Genomic DNA, 13630 nt, shown 5'->3' with positions numbered 1-13630 from the left:
TTATATAATAAGCCCAGAAAAGGGAGTCTTTCTCTCATCCACACACATATTCATATTCCTATATTCTAGGCTGGCTGAAAGTGTGTAAGGGAGTGCTAGTCTCATACCGGTTGTATGTGGGTAAGTCTGTGGCAGAAACTGGAATTGAGCTTTAAGCAGCAGCTCTTCATCACCACCCAGTGGATGACCCTGTTATAAAAGAACAAGCTTTAGCATTTTGAACTTATCAATGAGCAGTTTATGTTAAATCCAGCATTAAAATCAAAAGTTATATCTGTTAATATTATGAGATGGAGCTAACATTAAATATTTAATAATTCAATTTTATTTTTTTATTTAATAATTTAATTTAGTGTATAGTCTGTGTGATTCAGTAGAAAAGCAAACAGTCTTGGACTGTGAATTAAATGCAGTCAGTTGTGATTTCATGTTGACTTGAAGTGGGTAATAGAAATGGGCTACAACTTGCCCAGTAGAAAGCACTTAAAGACTTAATTTAAGAGTAGATCATTTCATAGTTTAATTCTAATGAGGTCAGTCTAGTTTGACTGATCTTACCTTTGGGCCGAGTGCGTAGCACACCGAGCGCTGAGTGTCTGTGCTCTCCAGACACAAGTCTGCCAGACGGATGTGCGTCTCGCCCAGAAAGAGCTTCCGCTTGAGTCCCCTGCAGTGCCACACTGACACCTGAACTACACTGCTGCCCAGCTGACTAGGAGCAACCACACACTGCAAACACAGACACAAACCAAAGAATTCAGCACACAATACCCTCAAAATATAGTCACATTTTCAATGCATTTCTATTTTAGAAAATAAAAAAGAGTGTAAATATATATATTTTACTTAATAAATACAGCTGAAATAAATGTAAAATAACTCAATACACATAAAAAGTCACAACTAAAAAATAATGAATAAATGCATACATATGTGTGTCTAAGACAAAAAGGGTTTAAGCATAAAATCAATATCATACATGTTTCCCTAATTTACAGAAGACATTCACTAAAATGTAATTTAGTGTAACAATCTTGTCTGGCATATTTACAACACAAATCAATTTATGACAATTAAAAGACAAATAGCTTTCACTCCAAATACTAATTAATTTAACTAATAATTTAAATTATTATTATTATTAAATGTTTTGCCCATTTGTCAGTAAGATTTTTTTTTTTTTTTTTTTTACTTAGGCCTATTTAAAACACACAAAAAATAATATGCTCCCTTATTCTTTTATATATTTTAATATGTACAAGTCAGAATAAGCATGTTGTTTGAATTTTAACAATTATTTCAACCAAATTTTGACATTTTAATCTCCAAAAACTTATTTGAAACCTTAAAAGTAGACACTTTACTTACATTTAATGTGCTTTCTATGGACATAAAATCACTTTTGTCAATTTCTTTTGACATGGAAAATCTTAATGTCATTAAATTAAATTAAATTAAATTAAATTAAATTAATTTTTTGTTTCCGGTAAACATTCATTATGTGATTGTGGAATCACAAATCATTTTCATAGTGTCACACCCTCTGCACGTTCCCTCAGCCCCAATCACCACGATCCTCCACCAACCAGCCAATCACCACCACAGCACACCCGTGAACCATCACCAGAATACTAATCACCGTCACCTGCACCAGCAATCACCACACCCTTTATATACCTACCTCTGCCACTCACTCATCGGCTGGTATCGAAGTTGCATGGATGCTTCTCTGTGGATCTTCTCTCCCTCCTGTTGTCTCTCCTGTGCTCCTCGTGGATTCTTCCGATGTTCTCCTGTGCTCCTCGTGGATTGCTCTGATGTTCTCCTGTGATACACGTTAATCGTGTTAAAGGGAAGTGACTATTGCTAACGCTATGATCCTTATGAACTTGAACTCACCTGTTGTGTTTGTTTGAAGATTTGACCACAGAGACCTTATTTCACCCGATTGCACGTGTGTTGTACTGTGCACGTTTGTTAATAAATACCTTGAAAGATACTCACCTTCTCCCTTTGTGTGTGGTCGTGACAGGATACCAGCCCAAAAGTAATAACACACCACGTCACTCATGGAGGCGAGCGCCGCTATCACAGAAGATACCCCCGACTCCTTTTCGGATATGGTAAACGTCCTTCGTCAATCTCTACCGGCTGCTCCAACGACGATTTCCAACACGCCCCTCTCTCGCCCCATGAACTATTCCGGAGACCCGGGTGGTTGCAATGGTTTCCTCCTGCAATGTTCCCTCTATATCGAAGCCAACGCACACCAGTTTCCAAACGAAAGTTCTAAAATATATTTTATGATTTCCCTCCTCACTGGGCAGGCACTTCAATGGGCGGATGCACTCTGGAATTCACGGAGCGATGCATTAATCTCCTATAATGCTTTCGTTGCCCACTTCAAGGACGTGTTTGGAGCTGCTCTCACTCCCCTTTCCGTGCACGACGAACTGATTACTCTGAATCAAGGTACGTCCAATATTCATGATTACACCCTGCGCTTCCGCTCTCTAGCGGCCACCAGTGGTTGGAACCAAGTCGCTCTCCTAGCAGCCTACCGTAAGGGGCTTAAACCCCAGATCCGCAAGCATATGGTCATTTACGATGACGACGTACCGCTGGAAACCTTTATTAAGAAGGCAGTAGGCATTTCTCAACATCTCTCAGCGTGTCCTTCTACAAAGTCTGTACCCAGCTTCCCTCCACTCCGAACATCGTCACCCCAACGAGATGCGGAAGAGCCTATGATTACTGACTCCTATCGCCTGGATCCCGCGGAGAGGAAACGACGAATTAATAATCGTCTATGCCTATATTGTGGAGAAGCCTCTCACTTCATCAGTGCCTGTCCAGTCCGCCCGCCTCGTCCAATGGTGAGTACCGTATCTATTACTCCGGCCATGTCTCTCTTACCCCATATTACCGCTGAACTAATAGTAAACTCTCGCACTCTCCCCATCTATGTGCTCGTGGATTCCGGAGCGGCTGGCAATTTTGTTTCATCACACTTCATTGCTAAACATCGAATTCCCACCGTTCAAAATGAGGTCACCTACCAAATTACCACAATCCAAAACTCACCATTGGGCGATGGTAAGATATCTCGCCGGACCAGAAAAGTGACCCTCGTCTCCCAACACAACCACCGGGAACATCTGACCCTCCTAGTACTCCCGCGAGCCAACGTGGATGTCATCCTGGGCAGACCATGGCTCATTAAGCACCAACCCCGCATAGATTGGAGCACAGGAGAGGTCCTGGAGTGGGGCGCAACGTGTGAGGACCACGGCTACCATCCTTCCTCGTCAAATACAGAGTCTCCATACCGTCCTATCCCTCTGCACGCCACCACCATAGAGAGCCCTGCCACTCAATCCGCCACCGCCATTCCCCCCGTCTATCAGTCTTTCACCGATGTCTTCAGCAAGGAACGGGCCACACAACTACCACCGCACCGGCCCTGGGACTGTAGTATCGACCTGCTGCCAGGCGCCAAACTACCCCACGGGAAGATCTACCCCCTCTCACGTCCTGAGCAGGAAGCCATGGAGAATTACATCCAGGAGGCTCTCCAACAGGGGTTCATCAGACCTTCCACGTCCCCAGCAGCATCCAGTTTCTTCTTCGTCCCCAAGAAGGATGGTGGGCTCAGACCTTGCATTGACTACCGGGTGCTCAACGACGCCACGGTGAAATTCGCCTATCCACTTCCTCTAGTGCCAGCTGCCTTGGAGGAACTACGGGAAGCCCGTGTCTTCACCAAACTCGACCTCCGCAGTGCATACAACCTGATCCGTATCCGAGAAGGAGATGAGTGGAAGACCGCCTTCATCACCCCCACCGGTCACTATGAATATCAGGTGATGCCCTATGGCCTGGCTAACAGTCCTTCCGTATTTCAGAATTTCATGAACGAAATCTTCCGCGACTACCTCCATCGATTCGTAATCATCTACATTGACGATATCCTCATTTACTCACGTAACCTAAAAGAACATCAAGACCACGTCCGTCAGGTTCTCCAACGCCTCCGTGAGTACCAACTCTATCTAAAATTAGAAAAATGTGAATTCCATCAGCCCACCATCTCCTTTCTCGGATACGTGATCACTGCGGAGGGAGTTCACATGGAAGCCGGCAAGGTGGACGCAGTGGCCAAGTGGACGGAGCCCAGGACGGTGAAGGAGCTTCAGCGTTTCTTAGGCTTCGCTAACTTCTACCGACGCTTTATAAAGAACTATAGCCTCCTATCGGCTCCACTCACTTCCCTCTTAAAGGGAGGTCGCCGGGTACTACAGTGGACTCCAGAGGCTCAGCAAGCCTTCGACCGTCTAAAGCTAATGTTCACCACCGCTCCCATCCTCAAGCACCCCGACCCTTCAAGGCCCTTCGTGGTGGAGGTAGATGCGGCGGACGTGGGCGTAGGAGCCGTGCTGTCCCAGTGGTCTGATGAACCCCGATCCCTCCATCCGTGTGCGTACTATTCCAAAAAACTCACCCCAGCTGAGCAGAATTATGGAATTGGAGACCGCGAACTGCTGGCCATAAAGCTCGCCCTCGAAGAGTGGCGGCACTGGTTGGAAGGAGCCCAGTTCCCCTTCACCGTAATAACCGACCACAAGAACCTCCAGTACATTCAGAACGCCAAGAGACTAAATGCCCGCCAAGCTCGCTGGTCATTATTCTTTGCCCGATTCAATTTCCACATTACTTACCAACCCGGCCACAAAAACACCAAAGCAGACGCCCTATCACGTATGCACTCACCTGAACCTACCTCTGACGATCCTGATCCAATTCTACCCCCATCTGTCTTTCTCGCACCCATACTATGGCAGCTGGATGAAGATATACGGGCCGCCACCTTCGAGGAACCTGCACCACCGGAGCTTCCCCCGGGTCGTGTCTATGTCCCAAGCCGTCTCAGACCCCTTCTGCTGGATAGTACGCACACGTCCCCCGGCTCAGGACATCCTGGCAGCAGGCGAACCCTCTCGCTCCTCCAGCAGAAATATTGGTGGCCCAACATGAGCAGGGAAGTGGAACGGTACGTCCAAGGATGTTCGGTCTGCGCCGTCAACACAACCCCACGCCGCTTACCCGAAGGTAAATTACAACCGTTACCTATTCCCCGCCGACCCTGGACACACTTGGGCATTGACTTCGCCACAGACCTGCCCCCCTCTCAGGGTTACACCACAATTTTAGTGGTAGTCGATCGATTCTCGAAAGCTTGCAAATTAATACCTCTCAAAGGTCTCCCCACAGCACTAGAAACCGCAGAGGCACTATTCCACAATGTATTCCGGAACTTCGGACTCCCAGAAGACATCGTGTCCGATCGGGGACCCCAATTCATTTCCAGGGTCTGGCGGGCCTTCTTCCAACTTCTGGGTACCACAGTCAGCCTGTCATCCGGATATCACCCTCAAACGAACGGGCAGACCGAACGGAAAATACAGGAAATCTCCCGCTACCTTCGGACGTACTGTTCCCAACATCAAAACACCTGGAGCCAGTATCTACCGTGGGCTGAGTATGCGCAAAATTCCCTCCGTCAAACCTCTACTGGTCTAACCCCATTCCAATGCATTCTAGGTTATCAACCAGCTCTGTTTCCATGGACTGGAGAGTCCTCCGAGGTGCCCGCGGTAGATCACTGGTTCCGAGAGAGCGAGAGGGTGTGGGACTCAGCGCACGTCCATCTCCAGCGGGCAGTACGGAGGCATACGGAACATGCCAACCGCCGTAGGTTACCCAACCCAGTTTACCTCCCCGGGGACCAGGTATGGTTGTCCACTCGAGACATACGCCTCCGGCTGCCCAGTAGGAAGCTGAGTCCCCGCTACATAGGGCCCTTCACTGTGCACTCACAGATCAACCCTGTCACCTACCGTCTAAACCTACCTCCACATTACAGAATCGCCCCCTCGTTTCACGTTTCCCTACTCAAGCGCCACACTGAACCCCTGTTCCCTTCCTCCACAGAGTCGGAGTCACCTCCTCCTCCCGACCCGCCAGAGATCCTTGGAGATAACATCTACCAAGTCCAAGAAATCCTAGACTCCCGGCGGCGGAACGGCCAGCTCCAGTACCTAGTGGACTGGGAGGGGTTCGGACCCGAGGAGAGATCGTGGATACCCCGTGACGACATCCTGGACCCGACTCTCCTCGAGGAATTCCACCGCCAACATCCCGAACGCCCAGCTCCCAGAGGTCGTGGTCGTCCCCGTCGCCGTTCTTGGGTGCCAGGAGTCACCCGTGGAGGAGGGGGTGATGTCACACCCTCTGCACGTTCCCTCAGCCCCAATCACCACGATCCTCCACCAACCAGCCAATCACCACCACAGCACACCCGTGAACCATCACCAGAATACTAATCACCGTCACCTGCACCAGCAATCACCACACCCTTTATATACCTACCTCTGCCACTCACTCATCGGCTGGTATCGAAGTTGCATGGATGCTTCTCTGTGGATCTTCTCTCCCTCCTGTTGTCTCTCCTGTGCTCCTCGTGGATTCTTCCGATGTTCTCCTGTGCTCCTCGTGGATTGCTCTGATGTTCTCCTGTGATACACGTTAATCGTGTTAAAGGGAAGTGACTATTGCTAACGCTATGATCCTTATGAACTTGAACTCACCTGTTGTGTTTGTTTGAAGATTTGACCACAGAGACCTTATTTCACCCGATTGCACGTGTGTTGTACTGTGCACGTTTGTTAATAAATACCTTGAAAGATACTCACCTTCTCCCTTTGTGTGTGGTCGTGACACATAGCTTGCGAGAACAACAACAAATAATATTTTGGTTATCTATTTTACTCAGCGTCTGTTTGTTTGCTTTTTTATTGCAAAACTGACTAACTTTGCTATTTTATTGACTCTCGCTAATGATGTCCTTTCACTGCAGGGTTATTATAAATAACTAAAACGAAAACAACATAAAATGATTTGTTACTTGAAATTAAACAAATATTAACTAAAATTTGAACTTAATTTATTTCACCTAGCTACTAAAGGCAACATGTCCCATTTTCATTTAGTCTAACATGACTAAAACTAAAATAACTAAAACTAAAAGTGAAATAAAAAACAAAACCTATAGTGGCACATTAATAAAAATGACTAAAATAAAATGGAAAACATGAAAATAGTACTCACAGTAAAGGTTTCGTTGTAAACCGGGTTATTTCCCCTCTTGACTGCTGTCTTCGTTTTATAATCATGATATTTCTTTGGAAGCAGACAGACCTTTACATACCTGTTTGTTTAGAAAGAAACAACATTTCTTTTTAGGCCAACCATAAATGAGCCAAATATGTTCTAGCAACAATGTTCTCCTAACATTTATAGTACAGTCTGCAATGCACCGCAAACATGCGCTCCATCAAAACAACTTACGGATGACATTTCTTCTTCGTATCTCCAAACATCAGATTTTTGCAGGCTTTGATAGTTATCTCCAAACAGGACGTCCTGTTGTTATAACCGAAGACAGCCTCTACTTCTCCAGTCACACTAGTGTTTTCAAAGATCCCACAGTCCATTCCTGTGCTGCTGTTGCTGTCCTGTACAAAACAGATTTTCGAATAAATTCATATTTATTAACATTACACTTTTTACGTTGATGTTTGAAAGTCGTGAGAGAGAATTAACACACAATACAGCACGCATCCTCATACGCCTATAAGCGTTATCTAAGCGTGTTTGCAGTTATCTTGCAGAATTTTGCAGAATGTTGGGCACTTTGCTTCCTGAGAGATCTGTACTCATCGGTTATCTGATTAAACAGAAAACTTTTTAAATGTCCTGTGAATACATACCCTTTGCTCATCGCTGTATGCGGATGTATATGAAGCGTCGTCATCTGTAAGGTAAAGTGTACTTGTTGAAGCATAATGATCGACACCTCTGGTGTTCTGGGATAGATTGGGTAGACTGGGTACTTTGCACAGCTGTGAAGAGACAAAATCAATCAGTACATACAACTATTTAAATATCTGGATTCTAAGGGTGCAAAAAAACGCCTTTAACGTTGTCCAAATGAATTTCTTAGCACTGCATAATATTACTATACAAAAAATTAAGTTTCGATATACAGTCAAGCCCGAAATTATTCATACCCCTGGCAAATACTGACTTAAAGTTACTTTTGTTCAACCAGCAAGTTTTTTGGGGGGCCGAAAAGATAATAAGACGATGTAAAAGAGGCATCATTGTGGAAAAAAATATTTCTCAGCTTTTATTTACATTTGAACAAAAAGTGGCATGTGCCAAATTATTCATACCCTTTGCAAACTGTCACAGTCTATGGGAAAATCCAAAGTTCTATACCATTCCAAATAGTCCAAGCTGTTCTAAAGCATCCTAATTATCCTGATTCATTGGGAACAGCTGTTTTAATCAACTCAACAGGTGAAAAACAGAAGCTCTCTGCTGTTGGTTTGTGGACAGTCATGGCTAAGACAAAGGAGCTCACTGAGGACCTGTGGCTGCGCATTGTGGCTGCTCACAAGTCAGGAAAGGGCTATAAGACCATATCTAAATGTTTTGAAGTTCCAGTGGCTACAGTGCAAAGTATTATTAAACAATACAAGACGTTCCGCACTGTGAAAAATCTCAGAGGACGTGGTCGGAAGCCAAAAGTGACACCTGTGCTGGCCAGGAGGATAGTGAGAGAGGTAAAAAAGAATCCTGATGAATCTGGGCTCTGCTGGTGGCAACATCTCAAGGCAGACAGCACCATGAAAAAGGAACATTACAACAAAATTCTCAACAACAACATCAGGCAGTCTGCAGAGAAACTTGGCCTTGGGCACCAGTGGACATTTCAGCATGACAACGACCCAAAACACACAGCAAAAGTGGTGAAGAAATGGTTATCAGACAAAAACATTAACGTTTTGCAGTGGCCTAGCCAGGGTCCTGACTAAAATCCAATTGAGAATCTGTGGAGGGAGCTAAAGATCAGGGTGATGGCAAGGAGACCCTCCAACCTGAAAGAGTTGGAGCTCATCGCTAAAAATGAATGGGCAAAAATACCAGTGGAGACATGCAAAAAGCTGGTCAGCAATTATAGGAAGCATTTGTTTGCTGTAATAGCCAATAAAGGCTTTTCTATTGATTATTGAGAAGGGTATGAATCATTTTGGGCATGCCACTTTTTGTTCAAATGTAAATAAAAGTTGAGTAATATTTTTTTTCCACATTGATGCATGTTGTACATCGTCTTATTATCTTCTGGGAGACGTCTGTGTCATTTCTAATTAAAAAAAAAATTGCTAGTTGAATAAAAGTAACTTTAAGTCAGAATTTGCCAGGGGTATGAATAATTCCAGGCTTGACTGTATTTACTGTATGAAATTTACAAAATATCTCCATGGAACATGATCTTTGCTTAATATCCTAATGATTTTGGTATTTAAAAAATCTATAAATACAAATATACCTGTGCTACTTAAAACTGGTTTACAACTGGTTTTGTGGTCCAGGGTCACACTGCCGGTCAATAATTTGGAATCAGTAAGATTTTTTTAATGAGTTAAGTATTACGTATTTAATCAAAAATACAGAAAAAAATATATATTGTGAAAATATTATTACGATATAAAAAAAAAACATTCTTCTATTTTTATACACATTAAAAATCCAAATTATTTTTTCAGCATCATTACTTCAGTATTTAGTGTCACATTAACCTTCAGAAATCATTCTGCTCAGTCTCAAATTTAGGTTGTTCATGCATCAACAGCAATGAAGGATGTTTACAGGAAATGAATTGCATTTCAAATGCTTGTAGACGATACTGCGTCGACTTACATTGACTTTGTTGATGGCACTCTCTGATCGGCTCATACGTCTTGAGTTCTGCAGGAGTCCATGATCCACAGTCAGCTGACCAGCTTCCACAGTCAAATCATTCTGAGATTTGGAGAACTCTAGCATCAAGACAAAACAAACATCCCAGATCAGGCTGTTGTAGAGACTCTTGTGGATATATGAGTTATTACAATGTTATTACAATTAACATAGAAACATAGCTTTAACTTTGTTTTCTTACTTTTTATGTGAGCACTGACAGACACCATCAGGTTCTCCATAGATTTAGTAAATGGCTTTGATTTTTTGAGGTCCTAGTATAAACAGAATCACATTATTAGGTGATGAAGAAACACAACAAAAGAAAAAAAAAGAAAAAAAAGAAAATGTTACTTTCTTTACCTGTTCTGGTAAATAAGTCAATCTGTTGTATGATGTTGGTTCATAAACTGGAGGAGGAGTTGGAGGCACAACTGCAATAAAGCTAAAACATAAAATAAGCACAATAAAACACAAGAATCATCTTAAACCAAAGGTGATTATTATAATGATTATTTTAACCATTTTTATATTAGAGGCTTTCCAACCTGAGCCGTTGATAAGACTGTAATAGTTTGTCTCCGATGGTTTCATGACTGTTATCTGAAAAAAAAAAAAAAGACAGGGGTCAATTACACAATGTTTTTATTAAACAAAAACTGGCTGAAGAATGCAGTGGTTGACCACAAAGTCTACTGTAACAGTGACGTGTAAATTTAGTAAATTCAAAAGAACAATTGTCCTCAGAAATAATGAAAACTGACAAACCTTTGACATCTGGAAATTTCTTTGCTTGCTGTTCCAGAAACCATTCACCCGATTTGATCTTAAATTCCCTGGAAGGGATGTTATTATGATTGTTTAATAATGCGTTTCTCATAGATTTGAATACTTTGGTATAAATCCATTGGGATTTGTCTTTACCTGTATGCATGACACATTGTGCACTTCCACTCCTGTGCAGACCTGACGACCCGACAGCGTTTACAGATGCGATGGCTGCATCCGCAGCACACCGAACCACAGTCCCAGAACTTCCCCAGAATCCGCTGACACCGTGCACATGATCTCTGACCATAAGGACGCATGATGGTCATGGAGCTCTGTCGACAGACACCTTGAAGATCTACCTTCAGCCTCCTAAAATAAATTAGTTTGAAATGTTATTCAACACATGAGTGTTTGCTCGTCTGCAATACGTCTATAAGACCTCAGATGCATTAGATGTCTTTACGATGTCTACGATTTAGAATGTATGTAAAACTGACATCCTACAGATGTCTGTCAGATGTTTGTTTACACAGCAGGTGCTTTCCAGATCAAGCAATTTTTAGCAGACATCTTGCAGACGTACGTGTGCTATCTGGCTAAGGACACACATGTTCTAAAGAAGTTGTTCTAAAAACATTTACGTATACCTGATTCTGTCTGCTTCAATGGTTCGAAGTGCTTTGTCTCTCTGAAGAACCTCGAGGACTCTTTCTCTCTCCAGAGCCTGGAATAATCCGAGATCCATAGGGCAGAAGCAATTGTATATGACTTCCCAGTTTTCCTGTTCGAGTTTCATTTCCTCCACAGCTCAGTTCAGTTCAGAAGATGCCACTTTGCGCAGATTCTGAAAAATTGTTCAGTGGTCAAGATGTTGTGGTGTTTTTGACTTTTCATCAAAGTTTTTAGTAATTTCATATAAAACAATATTGTTTTTGTCAATTCACAGCCCAAGCTGCTACCAAACGTACCTACCTGGGTGACATTGGTCGATTTGAAACATGAAACATTGCTATATAAAAGGCTATAGATTAAATATAACATGCTGTATGTTGGTCAGGGGTGCCCAGTCCTGCTCCTGGAGGGCCACTGTCCTGCAGAGTTTAGTTTCAACCCCAATTAAACTAACCTGAACCAGCCAATCAAGATCTTACTAACTACAATAAACTTCCAGATGTGTGTTGAGGCAAATTGCAGTTAAATTCTCCAGGACCAAGTTTGGACAGGAAATTATGTTTTTGAGAAAAACATTTCAGGAATTATCTCAATATAATGGACTTATGTGGTGCCCCTGAGTTTGAACTTCCAAAAATGCAACTTCAAAGGGCTCTAAATGATCACAGCCGAAGAAAGAAGGGTCTTATCTGTCTAGCTCTGTGTGTACTCTGTGTATTCCGGTTCATTACAGTTTAGGTATGTCGAAAAACTCTCATCTCATTTTCTCCTCCAACTTCAAAATCGCTATACATCGCTGTTTTACCTTTTTTGGAAAGAGTGTTTGATCTTATTTGCATGTTCACTTTGTAAACACTGGGTTGGTACTTCTGCAGTGATATAGGACGATTTTGAAGTTGGAGGAGAAAATGAGATAGGAGTTTTTCGACATAACCTAACTGTCATTAACAGTTAACTGTCATGCAGAGCTAGGCAAGACAAGCCTTTGAGATTAAAAAGTATATAAGTTGTAAATGTTTTTAGAAAATAAATGATCGTTTCACTAGATAAGTCCCTTCTTCCTCGGCTGGAATCATTTAGAGTCCTTTGAAGCTGTATTTAAACTGCATTTTGGAAGTTCAAACTCGGGGGCACCATAGAAGTCCGATATATGGAGAGAAATCCTGAAATGTTTTAGGATGTTTTAAATAGAGACCGAATCTTTCAAGCATTATGCAGAGTTATACTGCCCTCCAAAGGCAAAGTGCAGTACGCCAACACTTAAACTGAGAAAAATGCCTTTCAAGTTTTTACAACAGCTAGTCAAACATATTGACGCTCTCGTTTCTCTGAAATGGGACAAAACAGAACCAGGAGACTTTGCCACAAGACAAAACAGTTGTCACAAAGTCCATTTTACGCATTAACGCAATTTTGACCAAATGTGTAGTTACTGCGCTTTGCCTTTGGAGGGCAGTATAGACAACTACACAACTTATTGTAGCCCACATACTAATATTTAATAACAGCTTCGATATTTTATGTAGCCTAATTTTCGCGCATTGAGGAGTCGCTCTCTAAATGTAGGTATTAATATTGCTTTTGAATGCGCCTGCGGGTTTTACTTTTGGTTTCGTTTTAATGATAAATCGAAACTTGGTGGTGCTGAGCATGCATTCTACAATACAAGAGATTACTTTAACAAAAGTGGGAGGACACAAAACGGGATTTTGAAAAACGTGTCCCCAGACCCAGTGAAAATTACGCCCCTGCGTGAGTGCAACTCTGCCGCTGAGTTATCATCAAAATGCTCCCAAATATAATTTGAGGTCGCGCAGATTAAATTTTGGGAGCATATATGCGACAAAAACGGTCGAAATTTCGAGACCTGTACATACATGGTATGTGCATGTAATACTAGCATAGATGAAGTAGCGTTAACGGTCCAAAGTGCGAATTGATCTCTCTAATCTCATTTAGTTAACTGATTGTTGGCGCCTCCACTTACACAACGGATAAAATTCTAAAACTTCTTTAGACAAATGAGATGTCAATCAGCATCAGCTACTGCCAGCAGCCACTGCTTGTGAATGAGGTCGACATACATTCATGCCTTTTTTAGCCAATGTTCCCTTCACCCCATCTAATAACTGAGAACTTCTTACCACAATTCCCACCTGACCAAACCAGACCACATCATGAGCAAGCAGTACAGAGTACGTTCAAAAATAGATAGACAAAGTGAAACCAAACGCATGACGTACTTGTAAAGGTGTTATAATTTGTCACGCCATTTAAAATATGTTTCTTAAAAATAAACATTCTCTATTCGTTGGCATATACA

At 42.6% G+C, this 13630-nt stretch overlaps 1 protein-coding gene across 1 annotated transcript; it reads right to left on the bottom strand.

The window, feature by feature from the left end:
- Positions 1 to 11431, bottom strand: LOC141348420 (synaptotagmin-like protein 3). The gene is made up of 12 exons (XM_073852731.1): positions 11283 to 11431; positions 10789 to 11004; positions 10633 to 10700; positions 10413 to 10467; positions 10219 to 10309; positions 10067 to 10121; positions 9826 to 9944; positions 7830 to 7961; positions 7408 to 7574; positions 7168 to 7267; positions 559 to 729; positions 1 to 189 (listed from the first exon to the last, which is right to left on the bottom strand). Exons 1-12 carry the CDS (start codon positions 11429 to 11431, stop codon positions 1 to 3), a joined length of 1512 nt encoding a protein of 503 aa, XP_073708832.1.
- Between the last annotated feature and the right edge of the window lie 2199 nt (positions 11432 to 13630).

The sequence above is a fragment of the Garra rufa genome, chromosome 13 (assembly GCF_049309525.1).
Source record: "Garra rufa chromosome 13, GarRuf1.0, whole genome shotgun sequence".
NCBI classification, from domain to species: Eukaryota; Metazoa; Chordata; class Actinopteri; order Cypriniformes; family Cyprinidae; genus Garra; species Garra rufa.
The sequence above is the reverse complement of the archived record's forward strand: the minus strand, read 5'-3'. Positions and strand labels throughout refer to the sequence as shown.